Source organism: Nothobranchius furzeri, chromosome 1 (assembly GCF_043380555.1).
Source record: "Nothobranchius furzeri strain GRZ-AD chromosome 1, NfurGRZ-RIMD1, whole genome shotgun sequence".
NCBI lineage: Eukaryota > Metazoa > Chordata > Actinopteri > Cyprinodontiformes > Nothobranchiidae > Nothobranchius > Nothobranchius furzeri.
The window spans coordinates 93,349,039-93,374,177 of NC_091741.1; the positions used below are offsets into that span (position 1 = coordinate 93,349,039).

The 25,139-nt window shown below is 40.3% G+C and overlaps 5 protein-coding genes and 1 pseudogene across 12 annotated transcripts in view; all 6 read right to left on the bottom strand.

Moving 5' to 3' along the window:
• The window catches only part of LOC107395889 (protocadherin 2 alpha c), a 171,913-nt gene that overhangs the window by 44,180 nt on the left and 102,594 nt on the right, over positions 1-25,139 (bottom strand). Inside the window, exon 1 of one of the 8 annotated variants that reach the window (XM_054734132.2) lies at positions 18,734-21,534. The exons of 6 other annotated variants lie outside the window; for them this stretch is intronic. In XM_054734132.2, the coding sequence (XP_054590107.2) occupies positions 18,734-21,112 (2,379 nt within the window). In that variant the 5' untranslated portion in view covers positions 21,113-21,534. Of the gene's footprint in view, positions 1-11,425; positions 14,277-18,733; positions 21,535-25,139 lie in introns of those variants that run through there. One more of the 8 variants, XM_054734135.2, reaches the window with a different exon arrangement.
• LOC139070147 (protocadherin alpha-5 pseudogene) lies at positions 31-3,189 on the bottom strand (annotated as a pseudogene).
• On the bottom strand, positions 3,257-6,365 carry LOC107395884 (protocadherin alpha-8). The gene has a single exon (XM_015975362.3). The coding sequence runs from the start codon at positions 6,363-6,365 to the stop codon at positions 3,963-3,965; it is 2,403 nt and encodes an 800-aa protein (XP_015830848.3). The 3' UTR covers positions 3,257-3,962.
• LOC107395885 (protocadherin alpha-2) lies at positions 7,952-10,712 on the bottom strand. The gene has a single exon (XM_054734141.2). It carries the CDS (start codon positions 10,423-10,425, stop codon positions 7,957-7,959), a length of 2,469 nt encoding a protein of 822 aa, XP_054590116.2. The 5' UTR covers positions 10,426-10,712; the 3' UTR covers positions 7,952-7,956.
• LOC139070145 (protocadherin alpha-2-like) lies at positions 14,503-17,958 on the bottom strand. Its single transcript, XM_070551841.1, has one exon. It carries the CDS (start codon positions 17,724-17,726, stop codon positions 15,321-15,323), a length of 2,406 nt encoding a protein of 801 aa, XP_070407942.1. The 5' UTR covers positions 17,727-17,958; the 3' UTR covers positions 14,503-15,320.
• LOC107395891 (protocadherin alpha-6) lies at positions 21,649-24,736 on the bottom strand. The gene has a single exon (XM_015975366.3). The coding sequence runs from the start codon at positions 24,449-24,451 to the stop codon at positions 22,031-22,033; it is 2,421 nt and encodes an 806-aa protein (XP_015830852.3). The 5' UTR covers positions 24,452-24,736; the 3' UTR covers positions 21,649-22,030.

Genomic DNA, 25,139 nt, shown 5'->3' on the forward strand with positions numbered 1-25,139 from the left:
CACTATTTGTCGTTATAATTGTGCATTTTGCAAAACGTTCAAACTGTGAATCTCAGATAGCTTACCTTGTCATTGTTAGGTAAGGTCTGAGTTCTGGTAAAAGTGTCTCCTCCATTAATACTGATCAGTTCAGCATCTACAGGTGGGAACGGGGCGGGGAAAACCACTACGTCACTCTTCAGTGTGTCTGAGCTGAAACACACGTCATACTGCTGAGTAGCTTTAGAGTAAGACCAGCTCCCGTCAGGGTGGGTGGTGATCATCGGGGCGCTGTACCTGCTGAAACCACCGTCTGTCCTGTGGCATCTGACAGCTATTAGACTGATCAGACTCAGCAGAAAGATGACCGACACCGACACGATGGCGATCAGCAGATACAGGTTCAGATCCGAGAAGCTGTCCTCCTTAAGAGGCACGTTTCTGAACTGAGTCTGGATGTCAGCTGTGCTTTCAACCACCACCACATCAATAGACACAGTAGCTGACAGAGAAGGCTCTCCGTTATCAGAAACCAGCACCACCAAGGGGTGACTCTTCAGGTCGTTGTCGCTCATCCTCCTCTTAGTCCTGATCTCCCCGGTGCTGGTTCCGATCCTGAACAGGTTGTTTCCTTTGGGCTCCGTCAGGTGATAAGAAAGCAGCGCATTGTATCCAGAATCTGCGTCCACAGCCCTGATCTTTGCTACAAAGTACCCTGCTTCAGCAGAATAGGGGATGGTCTCACTGTTAACAGAACCCAGCTCAGAATAAGGAGCCAGAATTGTTGGATTGTTGTCATTTTCATCCAGGATTAAAACGTTAACAGTCACGTTGCTGCTGAGTGGAGGAACACCAGAGTCTGTGGCCTGAACTTTAAACTGAAATGTTTTTAGCTCCTCGTAGTTAAAAGACTGCAGGCTGACGATGTCTCCATTCTCTGAGTTGATGTTTAAAACAGATGATGTTGGAATATTTCTGGGAGAAATGTCCAACAACTTATAGGTAACTTTTCCGTTTTCATCCAGATCAGAATCAATGGCGCTGATTGTGTAAATAACAGAGCCTACTGCGCTGTTTTCTTTAATATAAACATTAATGACAGGCTCTAAAAATTGAGGGGGGCTGTCATTAACATCAGATACTTGAATGGTAATGACCCGGATGCTGGACAGAGGTGGACTCCCTTCATCTGTAGCTGTAATGGTGACGTTATAAAGAGAAGTGTTTTCTCTGTCCAATGGTCCATCTACTACTAACGAATAATCATTTTTATAATTTGATTTTAGTTTAAAGGGAACAGACCCAACAACACTGCACTTAGTGACACCGTTGTTCCCTCCATCTTTATCACTGACTGTAACTAATGCAACGATTGTACCCAGTTGTGCGTCTTCTCTCACAGGAGTCATTAGTGACGTCACAGATATTTCTGGAGCGTTATCATTAACATCTATTACTTCTATCAAAAGTTTAGCATGAGTGCTACGAGGGACGGGGCCTTGGTCTTTGGCCTGGACTCTGATTTCATAAGCCCGCGTTTCTTCATGATCTAATTCACCTTTAACTGATATTTCTCCTGTTTCAGAATTTAGATGAAAAATATCTGATAAATCAACATTTCCTCTCTTGATGAACAAATATCGAACCTGGCCGTGCATTCCTTCATCTAAATCTGTTGCATTTAATTTAATAACAAACGATCCGGGAACAGCATTTTCTTTAACCTGCACTTTATAAAGGGAGTTGCTGAACACAGGTGTGTTGTCGTTCACGTCTAAAACATTAACAAGCAGCTGTAAAGTCCCTGATCTCGGTGGTTTACCTCCATCTACCGCCGTCAGAACAAGTTTAATCACAGACTGCTTCTCTCGGTCTAAAGCTTTCTGCAGCAGCAGCTCTGCAGACACACCGTGTTCTCCACTCTGAACATCAAGCGAGAAATATTCATTCTGGTTTAGCTTGTAGCTCGTTACTGCGTTACTTCCTGTGTCTGCGTCCAGCGCCACTGGGAGGGGAAATCTCTCTCCTGGTGACTGCGATTCCGAGATGTTTAAAATGTGCGTCTGTTCTACAAAAGCAGGCGAGTTGTCATTTATGTCAAGAATACTGATTTCTATTCGGTGTACACTAACAGGATTGTTCAAAGCAGCTTGAATTTTGATGGAACATTTGTTAACATGCGGACAAAGCTCCTCCCTGTCTATTCTCTCCGAGACAAAGAGGTTCCCCGTGCGCAAATTCACATCAAAATATGTCTTACTGAAACTCGAAACAATGCGCAAATCTCTGTTCTCCAAATCGTGTACGTTGAGGTTTAAATCCTTCGCAATATTTCCCACAACAGCCCCTTTGTTCACCTCCTCGGGAACAGAATAGGTTAACTGGGAAGCAGAGCAGTCACAAAGCCAAAGCAGCAGAACCGCATAAATCCAAGTGGGTCCTTTTGCTCCGTCCCACAACATCGTTGACACGGAAAAACAACCGTAATCCAGTGGGTCATCAATCTACAAAACTAAGGTTTTATGCAGGAAAACCGTTCCGTTATGAGCCTATTTTCCTCCGAGCACGTATTATCGAGGTTCCAAGTTATAATGATGCTCGATGACGGGTTATCCCGTTCACCATGTATGGAGGAGGAGTTGTAGATGTCATAACTAAATTATACTAAAGGTCTCGTGTGACATCTAGTGGGAGAAAAATGTTGAAAGCATTTAATCTTATAGCTGCCTTTCAATTCATATGCTATCTATTCAGGAAGATGAGAAATAATTGGTGAATTAAATAAAAATTACTTTAGTGCCCCATTAAGAATGCGTGATTTCTTCAATAGCATATTTACCCAAAATTACTAACGTGGGTAAGAAGTTAGAACAATCTAGAAGCATTGCTACCAAATTACATTTTGTTAAAAAGTATAGTTGATAAAATGAAACTAATAAATAAATAAATAAATAAATAAATAAATAAATAAATAAATAAATAAATAAATAAATAAAGGGAAATATTTTAACCTAATCGGATTTAGTGTCACACTTGAGAATGTTGACTATCACGTTTTATCATTTTATTTCTGTTAACCTGGAGCTAATATTATTAGTCATTCAGTTACCATATAATTTTAAACAAAAATCCACATTTTTATTGAATTATTTGTAAATACTTTTCAAATTAATATTATTTGTCCAATAATATGTTGATTTAGATTTACTTTTTAAAACCAACTATTTCTGAATACCCAGGAGTGTTTAAAATGGCTACAATTTTTTTCAGTCTTAGAGGAATACGGACAATTGATTAAGAGAGGGGGGAAAACTACGTTATGTGGCCCTGTTTTACTTCAGTACCTCGGACAGCGCCACTAACATTTGAGAAACATTTATGTTGCTGCCTACTTTTTTCTTAAAACATGCTTAAACTCACAGATCTTTTGTTTGCTATCTCACAGGATCTTAACTTATTCAAAAAATGGCATCATGCTTGTGTGCATATAAAAGAAACTTGAGAAGACTTGCATAACATGACTTTGATTTGACAAAAACTTAAATGCACGGTTATCTTAAAGTAAATGAGCAAATGTTGGTCCTTCATGTTAATTACAGACAAAACATACATGTCACAGCATTATGTGTAAACAATTGATTTGTTTGTTTTTCGTATTGTAAAACCGGAAATTGCCGTCGTGTTTTAGAGACTGGATGAAAGAAGATGGTTTGTGAAAATACTTCAAAACGGTTTAGATGACCGAAACTGGAAAGCTCAATGTTCATAGTCTAAACAGCTTCAATCAAATAGGTTTTATTTGGACTTAGATTGAAGAAAAACACTAACTGCCACTTAGATTGAGAAACACTTAACACATTTCTGTTCTCATATTAAGGTAAACATTTAATACAATGGGCTAGATATTAAATTCACTCTAGGGAGGACTAAACATCCACAAGGACAGGACTATATTTCAAAATAATTGTGAAAATTACAAAAATTCAAATAGTAAATCTCAGACAGCTTACCTTGTCTTTGTTAGGTAAGGTCTGAGTTCTGGTAAAAGTGTCTCCTCCATTAATACTGATCAGTTCAGCATCTACAGGCGGGAACGGGGCGGGGAAAACCACTACGTCACTCTTCAGTGTGTCTGAGCTGAAACACACGTCATACTGCTGAGTAGCTTTAGAGTAAGACCAGCTCCCGTCAGGGTGGGTGGTGATCATCGGGGCGCTGTACCTGCTGAAACCACCGTCTGTCCTGTGGCATCTGACAGCTATTAGACTGATCAGACTCAGCAGAAAGACGACCGACACCGACACGATGGCGATCAGCAGATACAGGTTCAGATCCGAGAAGCTGTCCTCATTTAGAGGCACGTTTCTGAACTGAGTCTGGATGTCAGCTGTGCTTTCAACCACCACCACATCAATAGACACAGTAGCTGACAGAGAAGGCTCTCCGTTATCAGAAACCAGCACCATCAAGGGGTGACTCTTCAGGTCGTTGTCGCTCATCCTCCTCTTAGTCCTGATCTCCCCGGTGCTGGTTCCGATCCTGAACAGGTTGTTTCCTTTGGGCTCCGTCAGGTGATAAGAAAGCAGCGCATTGTATCCAGAATCTGCGTCCACAGCCCTGATCTTTGCTACAAAGTACCCTGCTTCAGCAGAATAGGGGATGGTCTCACTGTTAACAGAACCCAGCTCAGAATAAGGAGCCAGAATTGTTGGATTGTTGTCATTTTCATCCAGGATTAAAACGTTAACAGTCACGTTGCTGCTGAGTGGAGGAACACCAGAGTCTGTGGCCTGAACTTTAAACTGAAAGGTTTTTAGCTCCTCGTAGTTAAAAGACTGCAGGCTGATGATGTCTCCAGTCTCTGAGTTGATGTTTATTACTGACGAGATTGGGACTAAATTATTATTACTGAATATTGAATAAACCACTCGACCATTACCATCAGCGTCAGCATCAGTTGAATGTATTGTTTTCAAAAGTGTCCCAACTGGACTGTTTTCTTTCACATACACATTAATTTCCGTCTCAGAAAACATGGGCGCATTATCATTCACATCAGAAACCTGAACTGTGATTACACTTGTGTTAGAGAGAGGAGGGCTGCCTGCATCTGTTGCTATGACAGTAATGTTGTACTGTTGAATCAGCTCTCTATCCAGCCCATCACTAATTACCAAAGAATAATAATTTTTGTAATTTGTTTCCAATTTAAAAGGAAGTAGACTCGAAATGTCACATTTAACTTCTCCATTTTTACCCCCGTCCCGGTCCAGAACTGAAACAAGTGCAACTGCTGTCCCAATTTCCGCGTCCTCTCTTACACTGCTGAACAGTGACGTCACAGTGATGTCAGGCGCGTTATCATTAACATCCACCACCTCCACCAGCACCTTGCACTGTGCTGTCAAGGGAGGCTGGCCTCTGTCCGTGGCCTGTACACGAATTTCAAAAGCTGGGTTAAGTTCAAAGTCAATGTTTCCTTTAACTCTAATTGTTCCTGTTTCAGAATCAATTTCGAACATTTGCAGTACGTGATCCTGATCCTTTGAATTTAATGAATACACAATTTCTTTGTTTAATCCATCATCCGCGTCAGCTGCAGACACCGTCAGTACCGTTGTTCCAAGTGCTGCAGTTTCTGTGATGCTTGCTTTGTACAACGTCTTTGTGAAAGCTGGGATGTTATCATTGATATCTAAGACGTGAATTATGATCTCTGACGTGCCAGATTTAGCCGGTGTTCCTCCATCTAAAGCAGTAAGGGTGAGTTTAATCAAAGCTTGCTTTTCACGGTCTAATGATTTCTGCAGAATTAACTCAGCCGACACACTCTCACCTTTATGTACCGTCAGTGTAAAGTACTCGTTAGGCTTGAGTTTATATGTGCTAATGTCATTTTTCCCCACATCACTGTCGTACGCAGAAAGCACGGGGAATGTAACCCCTGGTAAAATGCTCTCTGCCATGTTTATGGTTTGTGATTTTGTCTTAAAAGCCGGCGGGTTATCATTAACGTCCAGAATATTAATCTCAATCCGATAAAGTTTAAGTGGTTTGTTAATTACAGCCTCGACGTTCATTGTGCATTTTGTAGCTTTGGCACACAGCTCTTCTCTGTCTATTTTCTCAACCACCAAGAGAAATCCCGACTTCAAATTAACATCAAAATACTTTTTCTTTGCTCCAGCTACTATCTGAAACATGCGTGACTCCAAGTCCTGCAAACTCAGGTTCAGATCTTTGGCCAGGTTGCCAACCGAAGTCCCCAGGTTTACCTCCTCTTGCACAGAATAAGAGAGCTGCCCGGAAACGGCACCACAATTATACTCCAACACAAAAAGCAGCAGATAAATCCTCAAAGAAGTCGTTCTTCCAAGAAAAAACATAGTTCCGTTTAACAAAGATCAATCATAGATCCGTGAATTCAAGACGAACAATTTAGAATAACATGAACAAATACATCTAAACCGAATACTTCAGGATCGGTGATTATCCATTCCACCTCGCGCAGCGTCTCCGTCTAACAAAGCCCGAAGAAAAATTGTGACGTTTTCAGCGTAGGAGGGATCGTCCACACACTGAGGACCTATGGTTGGTGTCACGGTCTAGACTGTCTCCTAATGGACACTTATAGTAACTGCACCATATTAACAGTGAAAAATTATGTGTGGGTAAAGCAGAAGCGGAGTTTCTGTGATATAGGAACAAAACGAATCATTGTAATATTTCTAAACAAGTTTAAACTTAAGTACACTTCTATATGAACATAAATCAGTCCATCCTCTATAAGTCTTTTAGCATTTGGCTTTGGTCAGCGACAGAAACAGAATTACTGAATAGAGGATCACTGTAAATGTACAAGCTCATTGTTCCTGTTAATTGATTAGATGGACAGCTGTCATTAGTGGTAACTGCTCACACCCAGAATTTAACAATATTTCACCGGAACCGTTCAGTTAGAACTCCAGAAATCTGTACGCAAAATATGGAGACTCACCTCAAGCAATTAACATGTTTGATAAACACATCACGCATATTAAATAAACAAAAAAATAACTGATGTAAAATAAAATAAAAAAGGAAATGCATGTTTTCCCCTTTTATAAACTGTGTTTGTTCCAATTTCCTCACCTATTGACTAGTTCTGAGTAAGTGTGCATTTCTGTGCATAAATAAAAGATTTAAAGTACGAACATGTTTAAAGGCGTGACAAACAGTCAAAAGAAAAAAAAAACGGTGTCTGACATTTTGGGTTACATCTTAATTTGCTTTAAAATAATCCTGATAGATTTCAGAACCACGGACAGAGTTTTATGCCCTGTACAAGTAAAAGCAAAATGTCAAATTAAAAAGAGGACCAAAATGATCGCAACACATTCATCAAGTGATGCTGTTATCATAGTTTAGCATCTTCCGGAGTATTTCTAATTAGATTTATAACATAATGTAAATGTTTACCATCAATACATGAATAAATTAGTCTTGGATTATTATTTATTTCCCTTTTACAAATCAATAATAATAATAATAATAATAATAATAATAATAATAATAATAATACATTGATATATTTGAATTTAGAGTGTGAAAACACTAAAATCTATTTCATAACGAACACCACAGTCTTAAATCACACAGAAAGGACACGATAAAATGTAAGCACCATGGACAGTGCATTAATTAAAATGTATGCAAATCTTTTTCTCTGATTGTTTTGATCAGAAACCCGATTTTATTTTAAAACCGTAGATAATAGGATACAATGCTTGGACGTCTGCAAGGTATTTAGAAACACAATATAGCATTGATTAAACAGTGTTTGGTTTCTTAACAAAAAACTTAGGAATATTTTATGAGACTAAATGATTATTTGAAAGTATGCTTTCCAAAATAGCTTCTTTCGTGAATAAAAATACATAAATGAATAAGTAAATAAAAATAAAAACTTGCACGTAATTTGAACATGTGTGTAAAATCTCAACCAAATATCAATGAGATAATATATTTACTATATTGATTACGACTAAGTTGCTTCATTGCTAAAGTCACAAGAAGGTCAGGTCTTACCTTGTCTTTGTTAGGTAAGGTCTGAGTTCTGGTAAAAGTGTCTCCTCCATTAATACTGATCAGTTCAGCATCTACAGGTGGGAACGGGGCGGGGAAAACCACTACGTCACTCTTCAGTGTGTCTGAGCTGAAACACACGTCATACTGCTGAGTAGCTTTAGAGTAAGACCAGCTCCCGTCAGGGTGGGTGGTGATCATCGGGGCGCTGTACCTGCTGAAACCACCGTCTGTCCTGTGGCATCTGACAGCTATTAGACTGATCAGACTCAGCAGAAAGACGACCGACACCGACACGATGGCGATCAGCAGATACAAGTTCAGATCCGAGAAGCTGTCCTCCTTTAGAGGCACGTTTCTGAACTGAGTCTGGATGTCAGCTGTGCTTTCAACCACCACCACATCAATAGACACAGTAGCTGACAGAGAAGGCTCTCCGTTATCAGAAACCAGCACCACCAAGGGGTGACTCTTCAGGTCGTTGTCGCTCATCCTCCTCTTAGTCCTGATCTCCCCGGTGCTGGTTCCGATCCTGAACAGGTTGTTTCCTTTGGGCTCCGTCAGGTGATAAGAAAGCAGCGCATTGTATCCAGAATCTGCGTCCACAGCCCTGATCTTTGCTACAAAGTACCCTGCTTCAGCAGAATAGGGGATGGTCTCACTGTTAACAGAACCCAGCTCAGAATAAGGAGCCAGGATTGTTGGATTGTTGTCATTTTCATCCAGGATTAAAACGTTAACAGTCACGTTGCTGCTGAGTGGAGGAACACCAGAGTCTGTGGCCTGAACTTTAAACTGAAATGTTTTTAGCTCCTCGTAGTTAAAAGTCTGCAGGGTGATGATGTCTCCAGTCTCTGAGTTGATATTTACTAATGCGGCATTCTGTGCTCTTTGAGAAGTGCCTTTAATCAACTGATACGCAGATTTAGCGTTTTCGTTTAAATCCAAATCCTCCGTGGTGAGTCTGTAAATTGTAGTTCCAGTTGGGATATTTTCCTTAACAAAAACGTTAATGTGCGCATCGGGAAACCGAGGAGCATTGTCATTTACGTCAGAAACCTGGATAGTAACTACAGCAGTGCTGGACAGAGCAGGTGTTCCTTCATCTGTCGCTTCGATTGATATATTATACATGGATATAGCTTCCCTGTCAAGACTCCCATCAACCAACAATGAATAGTAATTTTCGTAGTTAGATTTTAATTTAAACGGACCGGTGACTAACACCCCGCATTTAGTCAGTCCATTTCTTCCTCCATCTTTGTCGGTGATCGTCACCATAGCAACGGCGGTGCCTATTTCCGCGTCTTCTTTAACTGGACTCATGAGTGATGACACTGTGATTACTGGAGCGTTGTCATTCACATCAACAACTTCCACTAAAACCTTGCTGTGCGCGCTGCGTGGAGGAGTGCCTTTGTCTCGCGCTTGAACACGGATTTCATAAGCCTGGTTTTCCTCATAATCAATTTTACCCTTAACTGTGATTTCTCCCGTGTTGTTATTTATTGCAAACTTATCTTCTAAGCTCAGTCGCGCTCTCTCTGTAAACGAGTAAACGATCTGACTATTAACACCTTCGTCTAAATCGGTCGCACTGAGCGTGAGTAACAAATCGCCAACATTCGGGTTTTCAATCACCTGGACTTTGTACAGAGTTTTGCTGAATACAGGAGGATTATCATTGACATCCAAGACGTGTATATGTATTTGTAACGTTCCGGTTTTAGGTGGTTTTCCTCCGTCAAATGCAGTGAGAGTGAGTTCAATAACAGCCTCTTTCTCTCTGTCTAGTGTTTTCTGCAGCACTAACTCAGCAGACACGCTCCGGTCGCCCGCGCTCTGTATATCTAAAGTAAAATATTCATTTGTGTTTAGCTTGTACGTCTTTACTGAATTAATGCCCGCATCTGCGTCGTGGGCCACCGGCAGTGGATGCCTTTCCCCAACGTGTGAAGATTCAGACATATCAATTGTAATAATTTCTTCAAGAAAAGAAGGGACGTTATCATTAATGTCATTTATCAAAACTTGAATTCGATGGAGGCTGCGAGGGTTACTCAGTATGGCCTCGATGCTTAAAGAGCACTTGACCATATTAGGACAAAGCTCCTCCCGATCAATCCTGTCACTAACAAAAAGAGCTCCTGACTCATGGCTGATGTCGAAATACCGTTTTATGTACCCAGATGTGATCTGTAGACCCGTGGCCTGGAGCTGTTGCACACTGAGATTTAAATCCTTAGCGAGATTTCCCACCGCAGTGCCTTTGTCCACCTCCTCTGAAATGGTGTAAGATATCTGAGCCATGGACCAGTCAGAGAGACAAAGAAAAGCGAGCAAGAATATTCCAATATTATTCCATTGTGTCCGCGCAGCCATCGCTATTCACACAAAAAGGAAACGGATGAGCTATTCCTCTTTTCTTGTCCTCGCAGGGATATCAAACAGTCTGTTGCTCATGTTCTGTAGAGGCTCCTCACTCGTGTTGGGCTTACTTCGTCTGCGAGCTGTTTCCACAAAGGCATACCAGATGATGACGTTTCAGCATTTTGTCATGTGTTTAGGAGGGGTCTCTAAGTCGTTAAAATTGGACTGTTGAACGGTCTCGAGCGACATCTCGTGACGGTTCTACAAAACAACAGTAAATAACGTACAACAGAAAATAAAATAGAGTGGAAAAATGCCCAACAGACGCAAAGCTGTGACAAAAAGTGTGGCAGAATCAGCGCAGGTTCTTTGAATTGCATTATTTTCCCCTATTACTGTAAAAAGGGTAATAATAATAATAATAATAATTATTATTATTATTATTATTATAACAACAACAACAACAACAATAATAATAATAATAATAATAATAATAACGCTTTTTCTATTTTTGCTGTAAAGTGCAAATTTACAAACAACACATTTACTCCACGGTGTTAAAGAAAAGAACACCTGAATCTTAACTATTTAAGCAATGCGAACTCAAAAACATTTCAGCACCGTGGACAGCGCACTGGTCGATGGCAGTGTCTTTTTACTTGCTACATTAAAGATTATTTTAAACTCGTGTGAACCCATTTAATTGATCATCGTAAATAAGAAGCTTTTTACACGTGGAAAAAATAGATTACAAGTGTACTCGAAATTCAGTGCAAATGTTGAAAAACGTGGGAAAATTGTTTGTTGAAAAATAAAACACTATCTGTGTATTTTATATATTTAGCAATAGGAAATAAAGTAGCTGAGAATAATCTTTAAAATCTAAAACATTTTAATTGAATATTAACACTCATTTTGGAATCTGCACCATCTTAAAATTATTCAGACATTACATTTACAGACCAATATCAGTGCATGCTTCCTAATTAACATACAGAAGGGCACGTCTCACCTTGTCTTTGTTAGGTAAGGTCTGCGTTCTGGTAAAAGTGTCTCCTCCATTAATACTGATCAGTTCAGCATCTACAGGCGGGAAAGGGGCGGGGAAAACCACTACGTCACTCTTCAGTGTGTCTGAGCTGAAACACACGTCATACTGCTGAGTAGCTTTAGAGTAAGACCAGCTCCCGTCAGGGTGGGTGGTGATCATCGGGGCGCTGTACCTGCTGAAACCACCGTCTGTCCTGTGGCATCTGACAGCTGTTAGACTGATCAGACTCAGCAGAAAGATGACCGACACCGACACGATGGCGATCAACAGATACAAGTTCAGATCCGAGAAGCTGTCCTCCTTAAGAGGCACGTTTCTGAACTGAGTCTGGATGTCAGCTGTGCTTTCAACCACCACCACATCAATAGACACAGTAGCTGACAGAGAAGGCTCTCCGTTATCAGAAACCAGCACCACCAAGGGGTGACTCTTCAGGTCGTTGTCGCTCATCCTCCTCTTAGTCCTGATCTCCCCGGTGCTGGTTCCGATCCTGAACAGGTTGTTTCCTTTGGGCTCCGTCAGGTGATAAGAAAGCAGCGCATTGTATCCAGAATCTGCGTCCACAGCCCTGATCTTTGCTACAAAGTATCCTGCTTCAGCAGAATAGGGGATGGTCTCACTGTTAATAGAACTCAGCTCAGAATAAGGAGCCAGAATTGTTGGATTGTTGTCATTTTCATCCAGGATTAAAACGTTAACAGTCACGTTGCTGCTGAGTGGAGGAACACCAGAGTCTGTGGCCTGAACTTTAAACTGAAATGTTTTTAGCTCCTCGTAGTTAAAAGACTGCAGGCTGATGATGTCTCCAGTCTCTGAGTTGATGTTTAAAACAGATGATGTTGGAATATTTCTGGGAGAAATGTCCAACAACTTGTAGGTAACTTTTCCGTTTTCATCAAGATCAGGATCAATGGCGCTGATTGTGTACATAACAGAGCCTATTACGCTGTTTTCTTTAATATAAACATTAATGACAGGCTCTAAAAATTGAGGGGGGTTATCATTGACATCAGATAGTTTAACAGTAATGACCCGGATGCTGGACAGAGGTGGACTCCCTTCATCTGTAGCTGTAATGGTGACGTTATAAAGAGAAGTGTTTTCTCTGTCCAGTGGTCCATCTACTACTAACGAATAATCATTTTTATAATTTGATTTTAGTTTAAAGGGAACAGACCCAACAACACTGCACTTAGTGACACCGTTGTTCCCTCCATCTTTATCACTGACTGTAACTAATGCAACGATTGTACCCAGTTGTGCGTCTTCTCTCACAGGAGTCATTAGTGACGTCACAGATATTTCTGGAGCGTTATCATTAACATCTATTACTTCTATCAAAAGTTTAGCATGAGTGCTACGAGGGACGGGGCCTTGATCTTTGGCCTGGACTCTGATTTCATAAGCCCGCGTTTCTTCATGATCTAATTCACCTTTAACTGATATTTCTCCTGTTTCAGAATTTAGATAAAAAATATCTGATAAATCAACATTTCCTCTCTTAATGAACAAATATCGAATCTGGCCGTTCATTCCTTCATCTAAATCTGTTGCATTTAATTTAATAACAAACGATCCGGGAACAGCGTTTTCTTTAACCTGCACTTTATAAAGGGAGTTGCTGAACACAGGTGTGTTGTCGTTCACGTCTAAAACATTAACAAGCAGCTGTAAAGTCCCTGATCTCGGTGGTTTACCTCCATCTACCGCCGTCAGAACAAGCTTAATCACAGACTGTTTCTCTCGGTCTAAAGCTTTCTGCAGCAGCAGCTCTGCAGACACACCGTGTTCTCCACTCTGAACATCAAGCAAGAAATATTCATTCTGGTTTAGCTTGTAGCTCGTTACTGCGTTACTTCCTGTGTCTGCGTCCAGCGCCACTGGGAGGGGAAATCTCTCTCCTGGTGACTGCGATTCCGAGATGTTTAAAATGTGTGTCTGTTCTACAAATGCAGGCGAGTTGTCATTTATATCAAGAATACTGATTTCTATTCGGTGTACACTAACAGGATTGTTCAAAGCAACTTGAATTTTGATGGAGCATTTGTTAACATGCGGACAAAGCTCCTCCCTGTCTATTCTCTCCGAGACAAAGAGGTTCCCCGTGCGCAAATTCACATCAAAATATGTCTTACTGAAACTCGAAACAATGCGCAAATCTCTGTTCTCCAAATCGTGTACGTTGAGGTTTAAATCCTTCGCAATATTTCCCACAACAGCCCCTTTGTTCACCTCCTCGGGAACAGAATAGGTTAACAGGGAAGCAGAGCAGTCACAAAGCCAAAGCAGCAGAACCGCAATAATCCAAGTGCGTCCTTTTGCTCCGTCCCACAACATCGTTGACACGGAAAAACAACCGTAATCCAGTGGGTCATCAATCTACAAAACTAATGTTTTATGCAGGAAAACCGTTCCGTTGTGAGCCTATTTTCCTCCGAGCACGTATTATCGAGGTTCCAAGTTATAATGATGCTCGATGACGGGTTATCCCGTTCACCATGTATGGAGGAGGAGTTGTAGATGTTATAACTAAATTATACTAAAGGTCTCGTGTGACATCTAGTGGGAGAAAAATGGTGAAAGCATTTAATCTTATAGCTGTCTTTCAATTCAAATGCTATCAATTCAGGAAGATGAGAAATAATTGGTGAATTAAATAAAAATTACTTCAGTGCCTCATTAAGAATGCGTGATTTATTTAATAGCATATTTACCAAATTACTAACGTGGGTAAGAAGTTAGAACAATCTAGAAGCAATGCTACCAAATTACATTTTGTTAAAAAGTATAATTGATAAAATGAAACTAATAAATAAATAAATAAATAAATAAATAAATAAATAAATAAATAAATAAATAAATAAATAAAGGAAAATATTTTAACCTAATCGGATTTAGTGTCACACTTGAGAATGTTGACTATTGCGTTTCATCATTTTATTTCTGTTAACCTGGAGCTAATATTATTAGTCATTCAGTTACGATTTAGTTTTAAACAAAAATCCACATTTTTATTGAATTATTTGTAAATACGTTTCAAATTAATATTATTTGTCCAATAATATGTTGATTTAGATTTACTTTTTAAAACCAACTATTTCTGAATAACCAGGAGTGTTTAAAATGGCTATAATTTTTTTCAGTCTTAGAGGAATACGGACAATTGATTAAGAGAGGGGGGAAAACTACGTTATGTGGCCCTGTTTTACTTCAGTACCTCGGACAGCGCCACTAACATTTGAGAAACATTTATGTTGCTGCCTACTTTTTTCTTAAAACATGCTTAAACTCACAGATCTTTTGTTTGCTATCTCACAGGATCTCAACTTATTTAAAAAATGGCATCATGCTTGTGTGCATATAAAAGAAACTTGAGAAGACTTGCATAACATGACTTTGATTTGACAAAAACTTAAATGCACGGTTATCTTAAAGTAAATGAGCAAATGTTGGTCCTTCATGTTAATTACAGACAAAACATACATGTCACAGCATTATGTGTAAACAATTGATTTGTTTGTTTTTCGTATTGTAAAACCGGAAATTGCCGTCGTGTTTTAGAGACTGGATGAAAGAAGACGGTTTGTGAAAATACTTCAAAACGGTTTAGATGACCGAAACTGGAAAGCTCAATGTTCATAGTCTAAACAGCTTCAATCAAATAGGTTTTATTTGGACTTAGATTGAAGAAAAACACTAACTGCCACTTAGATTGAGAAACACTTAACACATTTCTGTTCTCATATTAAGGTAAACATTTAATACAATCGGCTAGATATTAAATTCACTCTAGGGAGGACTAAACATCCACAAGGACAGGACTATATTTCAAAATAACTGTGAAAATTACAAAAATTCAAATAGTAAATCTCAGACAGCTTACCTTGTCTTTGTTAGGTAAGGTCTGAGTTCTGGTAAAAGTGTCTCCTCCATTAATACTGATCAGTTCAGCATCTACAGGCGGGAACGGGGCGGGGAAAACCACTACGTCACTCTTCAGTGTGTCTGAGCTGAAACACACGTCATACTCCTGAGTAGTTTTAGAGTAAGACCAGCTCCCGTCAGGGTGGGTGGTGATCATCGGGGCGCTGTACCTGTTGAAACCACCGTCTGTCCTGTGGCATCTGACAGCTATTAGACTGATCAGACTCAGCAGAAAGACGACCGACACCGACACGATGGCGATCAGCAGATACAGGTTCAGATCCGAGAAGCTGTCCTCCTTTAGAGGCACGTTTCTGAACTGAGTCTGGATGTCAGCTGTGCTTTCAACCACCACCACATCAATAGACACAGTAGCTGACAGAGAAGGCTCTCCGTTATCAGAAACCAGCACCACCAAGGGGTGACTCTTCAGGTCGTTGTCGCTCATCCTCCTCTTAGTCCTGATCTCCCCGGTGCTGGTTCCGATCCTGAACAGGTTGTTTCCTTTGGGCTCCGTCAGGTGATAAGAAAGCAGCGCATTGTATCCAGAATCTGCGTCCACAGCCCTGATCTTTGCTACAAAGTACCCTGCTTCAGCAGAATAGGGGATGGTCTCACTGTTAACAGAACCCAGCTCAGAATAAGGAGCCAGAATTGTTGGATTGTTGTCATTTTCATCCAGGATTAAAACGTTAACAGTCACGTTGCTGCTGAGTGGAGGAACACCAGAGTCTGTGGCCTGAACTTTAAACTGAAATGTTTTTAGCTCCTCGTAGTTAAAAGACTGCAGGCTGATGATGTCTCCAGTCTCTGAGTTGATGTTTACTAATGCGGTATTCTGTGCTCTTTGAGAAGCGCCTTTAATTAACTGATACGCAGATTTAGCGTTTTCGTTTAAATCTAAATCCTCTGTGGTGAGTCTGTAAATTGTAGTTCCAGTTGGGATATTTTCCTTAACAAAAACGTTAATGTGCGCATCGGGAAACCGAGGAGCATTGTCATTTACGTCAGAAACCTGGATAGTAACTACAGCAGTGCTGGACAGAGCAGGTGTTCCTTCATCTGTCGCTTCGATTGATATATTATACATGGATATAGCTTCCCTGTCAAGACTCCCATCAACCAACAATGAATAGTAATTTTTGTAGTTAGATTTTAATTTAAACGGACCGGTGCCTAACACCCCGCATTTAGTCAGTCCATTTCTTCCTCCATCTTTGTCGGTGATCGTCACCATAGCAACGGCGGTGCCTATTTCCGCGTCTTCTTTAACTGGACTCATGAGTGATGACACTGTGATTACTGGAGCGTTGTCATTCACATCAACAACTTCCACTAAAACCTTGCTGTGCGCGCTGCGTGGAGGAGTGCCTTTGTCTCGCGCTTGAACACGGATTTCATAAGCCTGGTTTTCCTCATAATCAATTTTACCCTTAACTGTGATTTCTCCCGTGTTGTTATTTATTGCAAACTTATCTTCTAAGCTCAGTCGCGCTCTCTCTGTAAACGAGTAAACGATCTGACTATTAACACCTTCGTCTAAATCGGTCGCACTGAGCGTGAGTAACAAAGCGCCAACATTCGGGTTTTCAATCACCTGGACTTTGTACAGAGTTTTGCTGAATACAGGAGGATTATCATTGACATCCAGGACGTGTATATGTATTTGTAACGTTCCGGTTTTAGGTGGTTTTCCTCCGTCAAATGCAGTGAGAGTGAGTTCAATAACAGCCTCTTTCTCTCTGTCTAGTGTTTTCTGCAGCACTAACTCAGCAGACACGCTCCGGTCGCCCGCGCTCTGTATATCTAAAGTAAAATATTCATTTGTGTTTAGCTTGTACGTCTTTACTGAATTAATGCCCGCATCTGCGTCGTGGGCCACCGGCAGTGGATGCCTTTCCCCAACGTGTGAAGATTCATACATATCAATTGTAATAATTTCTTCAAGAAAAGAAGGGACGTTATCATTAATGTCATTTATCAAAATTTCAATTCGATGGAGGCTGCGAGGGTTACTCAGTATGGCCTCGATGTTTAAAGAGCACTTGACCATATTAGGACAAAGCTCCTCCCGATCAATCCTGTCACTAACAAAAAGAGCTCCTGACTCATGGCTGATGTCGAAATACCGTTTTATGTACCCAGATGTGATCTGTAGACCCGTGGCCTGGAGCTGCTGCACACTGAGATTTAAATCCTTAGCGAGATTTCCCACCGCAGTGCCTTTGTCCACCTCCTCTGAAATGGTGTAAGATATCTGAGCCATGGACCAGTCAGAGAGACAAAGAAGAGCGAGCAAGAATATTCTAATATTATTCCATTGTGTCCGCGCAGCCATCGCTATTCAAACAAAAAGGAAACGGATGAGCTATTCCTCTTTTCTTGTCCTCGCAGGGATATCAAACAGTCTGATGCTCATGTTCTGTAGAGGCTCCTCACTCGTGTTGGGCTTCATTCGTCTGCGAGCTGTTTCCACAAAGGCATACCAGATGATGACGTTTCAGCATTTTGTCATGTGTTTAGGAGGGGTCTCTAAGTCGTTAAAATTGGACTGTTGAACGGTCTCGAGCGACATCTAGTGACGGTTCTACAAATCAACAGTAAATAACGTACAACAGAAAATAAAATATAGTGGAAAAATGCCCAACAGACGCAAAGCTGTGACAAAAAAGTGTGGCAGAATCATCGCAGGTTCTTTGAATTGCATTATTTTTCCCTATTACTGTAAAAAGGGTAATAATAATAATAATAATAATAATAATAATAATAATAATAATAATAATATAAAAAATAAAAAATATAATAATAATAATAATAATAATAATAATAATAAAGCTTTTTCTATTTTTGCTGTAAAGTGCAAATGCACAAACAACACATTTACTCCACGGTGTAAAAGATAAGAACACCACAATCTTAACTATTTAAGCAGAACTCAAAAACATTTCAGCACCGTGGACAGCGCACTGGTCGATGGCAGTGTGTTTTTACTTGCTACATTAAAGATTATTTTAAACTCGTGTGAACCCATTTAGTTGATAATCGTAGATAAGAAGCTTTTTACACGTGGAAAAAATAGATTACAAGTGTACTCGAAATTCAGAGCAAATGTTGAAAAACGTGGGAAATTGTTTGTTGAAAAATAAAACACTATCTGTGTATTTTTATATATTTAGCAATAGGAAATAAAGTAGCTGAGAATAATCTTTAAAATCTAAAACCTTTTAATTTAATATTAACACTCATTTTGGAATCTGCACCAACTTAAAATTATTCAGACATTACATTTACAGACCAATATCAGTGCATGCTTCACTAATTAACATACAGAAGGGCACGTCTCACCTTGTCTTTGTTAGGTAAGGTCTGAGTTCTGGTAAAAGTGTCTCCTCCATTAATTCTGATCAGTTCAGCATCTACAGGCGGGAACGGGGCGGGGAAAACCACTACGTCACTCTTCAGTGTGTCTGAGCTGAAACACACGTCATACTGCTGAGTAGCTTTAGAGTAAGACCAGCTCCCGTCAGGGTGGGTGGTGATCATCGGGGCGCTGTACCTGCTGAAACCATCGTCTGTCCTGTGGCATCTGACAGCTATTAGACTGATCAGACTCAGCAGAAAGATGACCGACACCGACACGATGGCGATCAGCAGATACAGGTTCAGATCCGAGAAGCTGTCCTCCTTTAGAGGCACGTTTCTGAACTGAGTCTGGATGTCAGCTGTGCTTTCAACCACCACCACATCAATAGACACAGTAGCTGACAGAGAAGGCTCTCCGTTATCAGAAACCAGCACCACCAAGGGGTGACTCTTCAGGTCGTTGTCGCTCATCCTCCTCTTAGTCCTGATCTCCCCGGTGCTGGTTCCGATCCTGAACAGGTTGTTTCCTTTGGGCTCCGTCAGGTGATAAGAAAGCAGCGCATTGTATCCAGAATCTGCGTCCACAGCCCTGATCTTTGCTACAAAGTACCCTGCTTCAGCAGAATAGGGGATGGTCTCACTGTTAACAGAACCCAGCTCAGAATAAGGAGCCAGAATTGTTGGATTGTTGTCATTTTCATCCAGGATTAAAACGTTAACAGTCACGTTGCTGCTGAGTGGAGGAACACCAGAGTCTGTGGCCTGAACTTTAAACTGAAATGTTTTTAGCTCCTCGTAGTTAAAAGACTGCAGGCTGATGATGTCTCCAGTCTCTGAATTGATGTTAAACATCGAATTGATGGGCAATTGCTTGTTTTGGATGTTTAAAAACGAATATGTTACTTGGCCGTTGTTATTGACATCAGCATCAGTCGCCGTCACCGCCATTATTACGGTCCCTATTTTACTATTTTCTTTCAAATAAACGTTTATTTCTGGTTCTGAGAAATAAGGCGCATTATCGTTTACATCGGATAGGTGAACAGTAATTACACTGATGTTTGAACGGGGAGGATTCCCTTTATCAGTTGCTGAAATGATGACATTATACTGCGGAGTCACCTCTCTGTCTAGATGTCCGTCAACAATCAACGAGTAATAGTTTTTGTAATTTTTCTCAAGTTTGAACGGAAGTGCGTTTACGATCTCGCATGTTACGTCTCCGTTTTTGCCGCTGTCTCGGTCCAGAACTGAAACAAGCGCTACAGCAGTGCCGACAGATGCGTCCTCATTCACTGCACTGACAAGTGACGTCACGGTGATTTCAGGAGCGTTGTCGTTCACGTCACCTACCTCAACCAGCACTTTACTGTGAGCGGTCATGGGAGGCTGCCCTTTGTCTCTCGCCTCTGCTCTGATCTCAAAGGCTTTTCTCTCTTCGTAGTCAACTTGACCTTTGATGGAGATGATTCCAGTTTTTGGGTCAATTTGAAATATATCTAGAACGTGATCTTGATTTTTACTCCTAAGAGAATACACAATTTCACTGTTTGTTCCTTCATCGGCGTCTGTCGCATTTAGAACGAACACGTCTGTTCCTAACGGGATGTTTTCATGCACTTTTATTTTGTAAAGACTACTGCTGAATATAGGAGCATTATCATTAATATCTAAGACATTTATTTCAATTTCTGATGTTCCTGTGTTTGGTGGAGACCCTCCGTCCAACGCAGTTAACAACAGCGTCAAATGTGGCTTTGTCTCCCGATCTAAAGCTCTCTGCAGCACCAGCTCTGGAGACATGCTGTCCCCTCTTTTGTGTGTTACCAGACTGAAATATTCATTTGGACTGAGCTTATAGGCACTGACACCATGTTTACCGATGTCAGCATCGCTTGCCTCAGACAACGCAAATTTAAATCCAGGTGATGTGTTTTCTGCTACGTCCAGTGACTGTGATTTGTCATTAAAAGTCGGAGAATGATCGTTCACATCTTTAATTTCTATCTCTACGCGGTACAGCTTTAAAGGGCTGTTTATCACTGCCTCCACACTAACGGTGCATTTAGGTTCGTCTGCGCACAGCTCCTCTCGGTCTATCCTCTCCTTGACAAAGAGAAAACCTGTCTTCAGGTTTACCTCGAAGTATTTCCGTTTAGATTCAACGACTTGAAATAAGCGGGGCTCCAAATCCTGCACGTTAAGGTTGAGGTCCTTGGCGATATTTCCAACATTAGTTCCTGGTTTTACTTCCTCTGATACAGAATAAGAGACCTGCGCCAACGCCGAGTCACAAAAACAGATGAGCAGCAGTGGCCCAATAAATGTGAAAACAAGCATCCAGAAATCAGATGAAAACATAATTCGTTAAAAAAAACAAAGCGTGGATGAACTTCTTGAAGGTGTATCCTAATGATCAAAGATGATAGAACTTAGAGACGATTGTTGCTTCTCTTTAGCTGCAATCCATAATGCTGCTCTATGTCTTCTCTTGTCTTTGTGCTGAAAAATACAGCCTGTCTCTTTTACTCGGGAGGGGCTTTAAACTTCTCGGTGTTACGGTCTAGATCGCCACTTGGTGGTAAAAGGTAAAAATTACAAACAGTTAGAAAAATATTACTAATTGAAAACGTGCTGATTGATAAGCAAATCACACAAAACACCAAACCAGCATGTAGGTATCTTTAGCGGGAGGTGTATTATCACCCACAGACCGTTTAGATTAAAAGAAAAGATCTAGTGTTAGAAAATGCTGTAAAATATATTTAAATAAATGCCACGGTTTAAATTGTCAAACATTTTATTAAAATTTAAAGTATAAGTTGTCATGTTGTGAATACAATAGATTTTACGAAAATGGTTAGAAACTACAGTTTCAAAAAAGCAAGTAGAGGAAGTATCTGCATAGCACAATTACTTTTGGAAACTATTTTTAAATTCTCTATATGCAAATAATGATTATTTAGATTGGATATTGTTTCAACACAATAGTCGGTATTATCATACACAACTGAACAAAGGTAGTGTCATGAAAACTTGTAAAGCAAATCTGAAAAAAAAATAAAAAAAGATAAAAAATAGGTGTGATATAATACACATCAAACACCAAGGATCAGCACTGTGGACAGCGACGTTGAAAACTCTGTCCAAAATCGTAGTTCAAATTATCACAATAAAAAAGGCTGATGATCTAAGAAAGTAACGAGTAAACATTTAAAACTATTATTAGTATTTTAATTTTCAAATAGAACCGTGTAACCATCAAATTTCTAAAAGGCATTACTTGACCACCACAGATGGAGCAAATAAATTTAAACACAAGCTTACCTTGTCTTTGTTAGGTAAGGTCTGAGTTCTGGTAAAAGTGTCTCCTCCATTAATACTGATCAGTTCAGCATCTACAGGTGGGAAAGGGGCGGGGAAAACCACTACGTCACTCTTCAGTGTGTCTGAGCTGAAACACACGTCATACTGCTGAGTAGCTTTAGAGTAAGACCAGCTCCCGTCAGGGTGGGTGGTGATCATCGGGGCGCTGTACCTGCTGAAACCACCGTCTGTCCTGTGGCATCTGACAGCTATTAGACTGATCAGACTCAGCAGAAAGACGACCGACACCGACATGATGGCGATCAGCAGATACAGGTTCAGATCCGAGAAGCTGTCCTCCTTTAGAGGCACGTTTCTGAACTGAGTCTGGATGTCAGCTGTGCTTTCAACCACCACCACATCAATAGACACAGTAGCTGACAGAGAAGGCTCTCCGTTATCAGAAACCAGCACCACCAAGGGGTGACTCTTCAGGTCGTTGTCGCTCATCCTCCTCTTAGTCCTGATCTCCCCGGTGCTGGTTCCGATCCTGAACAGGTTGTTTCCTTTGGGCTCCGTCAGGTGATAAGAAAGCAGCGCATTGTATCCAGAATCTGCGTCCACAGCCCTGATCTTTGCTACAAAGTACCCTGCTTCAGCAGAATAGGGGATGGTCTCACTGTTAACAGAACCCAGCTCAGAATAAGGAGCCAGAATTGTTGGATTGTTGTCATTTTCATCCAGGATTAAAACGTTAACAGTCACGTTGCTGCTGAGTGGAGGAACACCAGAGTCTGTGGCCTGAACTTTAAACTGAAATGTTTTTAGCTCCTCGTAGTTAAAAGACTGCAGGCTGATGATGTCTCCAGTCTCTGAGTTGATGTTTATAATTGATGACAGCAGGTTTCTGTTCTCATGTAAAAGTGAATAACTAATGTGACCATTCTGGTCAGTGTCTGCATCCTCTGCTGACACTCTTTTAATTACTGCTCCTGTTGGAGCATTTTCTTTAATAAAAATATTTATGATGTTTTCTGTAAAAACAGGTTTGTTGTCATTTACATCAGAGACCTGGACATGAATGACACTGGTGCTGAAGAGAGGGGGGCTGCCCTCATCTGTAGCAGTGATGCTGATATTATACTGAGATGATGTTTCCCTGTCCAGAGGACCGTCCACAACTAATGAATAATAATTCTTATAATTCAAATCTAGCTTAAATGGAACATGATTAGTTATTTTACAGTTGGCCATGCCATTTTTACCACTGTCTTTATCAAATACTGAAATGAGAGCAACAGCAGTGCCAATAGATGCATCTTCTTTCACTGAGTTTACCAGAGATGTGACTGAGATCTCAGGAGCATTGTCATTCATGTCTAAGACTTCTATCAGTAATTTAGCATGTGAGGTGAGAGGAGAGGAAGCTCCATCACTGGCCTGAACTCGAATTTCAAAAACATTATTTTCCTCAAAGTCAATATTTATTTTATTGGTTACTTTCCCAGTTTTGCTATCAATAGCGAAAACGTCAGTTTCTTTTCCACGGCCCACTTCACTAAATGAGTATGATATCTGTCCATTAAGGCCACTGTCTAAATCTGTTGCATTTAATATTATCACCATTGTTCCCAGTTTAACATTCTCTTGCACTTTGGCTTTATAAAGCGTTTGACTAAAAGCAGGTGCATTATCATTATTGTCCAAAACATTTACTAATATATTCATAGATCCTGACATAGCTGGTGTTCCTCCATCTATTGCAGTCAATGTGAGCTGAATAAGGGCCTGCTTTTCCCTGTCTAGAGCTTTAAGAAGCAGCAGTTCTGGTGTCACACTCCCTCCTTTGTGTGTCGACATAGAAAAGTGTTCATTTTGACTAAGCTTGTATGTGGTCACTGAATTCTTTCCAACGTCTTTATCACTGGCATGGTGCAAAGGGTATTTCGTTCCCACTGCTGCGTTTTCACTGATGTTGATTACTTGTGATGGGCTAATGAATGTCGGAGAGTTGTCATTTACATCTGAAATTACTATTTCAATTCGGTATAATTTTAGTGGATTGTTAATAACGGCTTCAATAGTGAGTGAGCATTTGGCTTCATCACCACAGAGCTCCTCTCGATCTATTCTCTCATTAACAAAGAGAGTACCGGTCTTTAGATTTACCTCCAGATATTTTCTCTTTGATCCAGCAACGATCTGAAACATGCGTGACTCCAAATCCAGGATATTTAAGTTGAGATCTTTTGCAATATTCCCAACAATCGTCCCGGTATTCACCTCCTCGGACACGGAGTAAGACAGCTGTCCTGAAACCGCTTTCCCATAAAAAAACTGCAGCACAAAGACGAGGCATGGCAACACGGAGCTTGATCTTCCCGGCAAAGGCATGTTTCTACTGAGGCCAATCCGTTTGTAAATGTCATCAACGCAGTTACAGCCTAAATCCAGTTCAAAATGTTAGATAATGGTAAAAGTCCCGTGTCCAAATCCTGCTTACATCGTTTTCTTCCCACCTCTCATTCTCTTTGTTTGAAATGTCTAAGGAGGATCATGGTTCCCTAAATCTGGGAGGAGCCGTGACAAACTAAAATGGATGAAAATATGTGACGGTCTATAATGTCCCCGTGTGGTCATAACACAAAACTACAACAGGGAAAAAAATGTGTGAAAAATTGATTTGACTTTTTCACTCAAACATATAAACACATATGTAAACATAAAAAAGATGCCAACTTATAGGAGAAAAAGCAACATCCAAGCATTCAAACAAACTAACAAACAAACAATCAATCAAACAAACAAGTATCGAATCACTGGGAAAATTTACGAATTAACTATTTCTTAATATTTCAACTAAATAATAATAATAATAATAATAATAATAATAATAATAATAATATTATTATTATTATTATTATTATTATTATTATTATTATTGTTGTTATTATTATTATTTAGAAGAAAAACATGTCTACATATTGTTTACCCATTTTACCTGTGGAAGGATATTATGTTACAACGAACACAACGTTAAAAAAAGAGACAAAAGAAACCAGTAAAACAACACATTCTCACA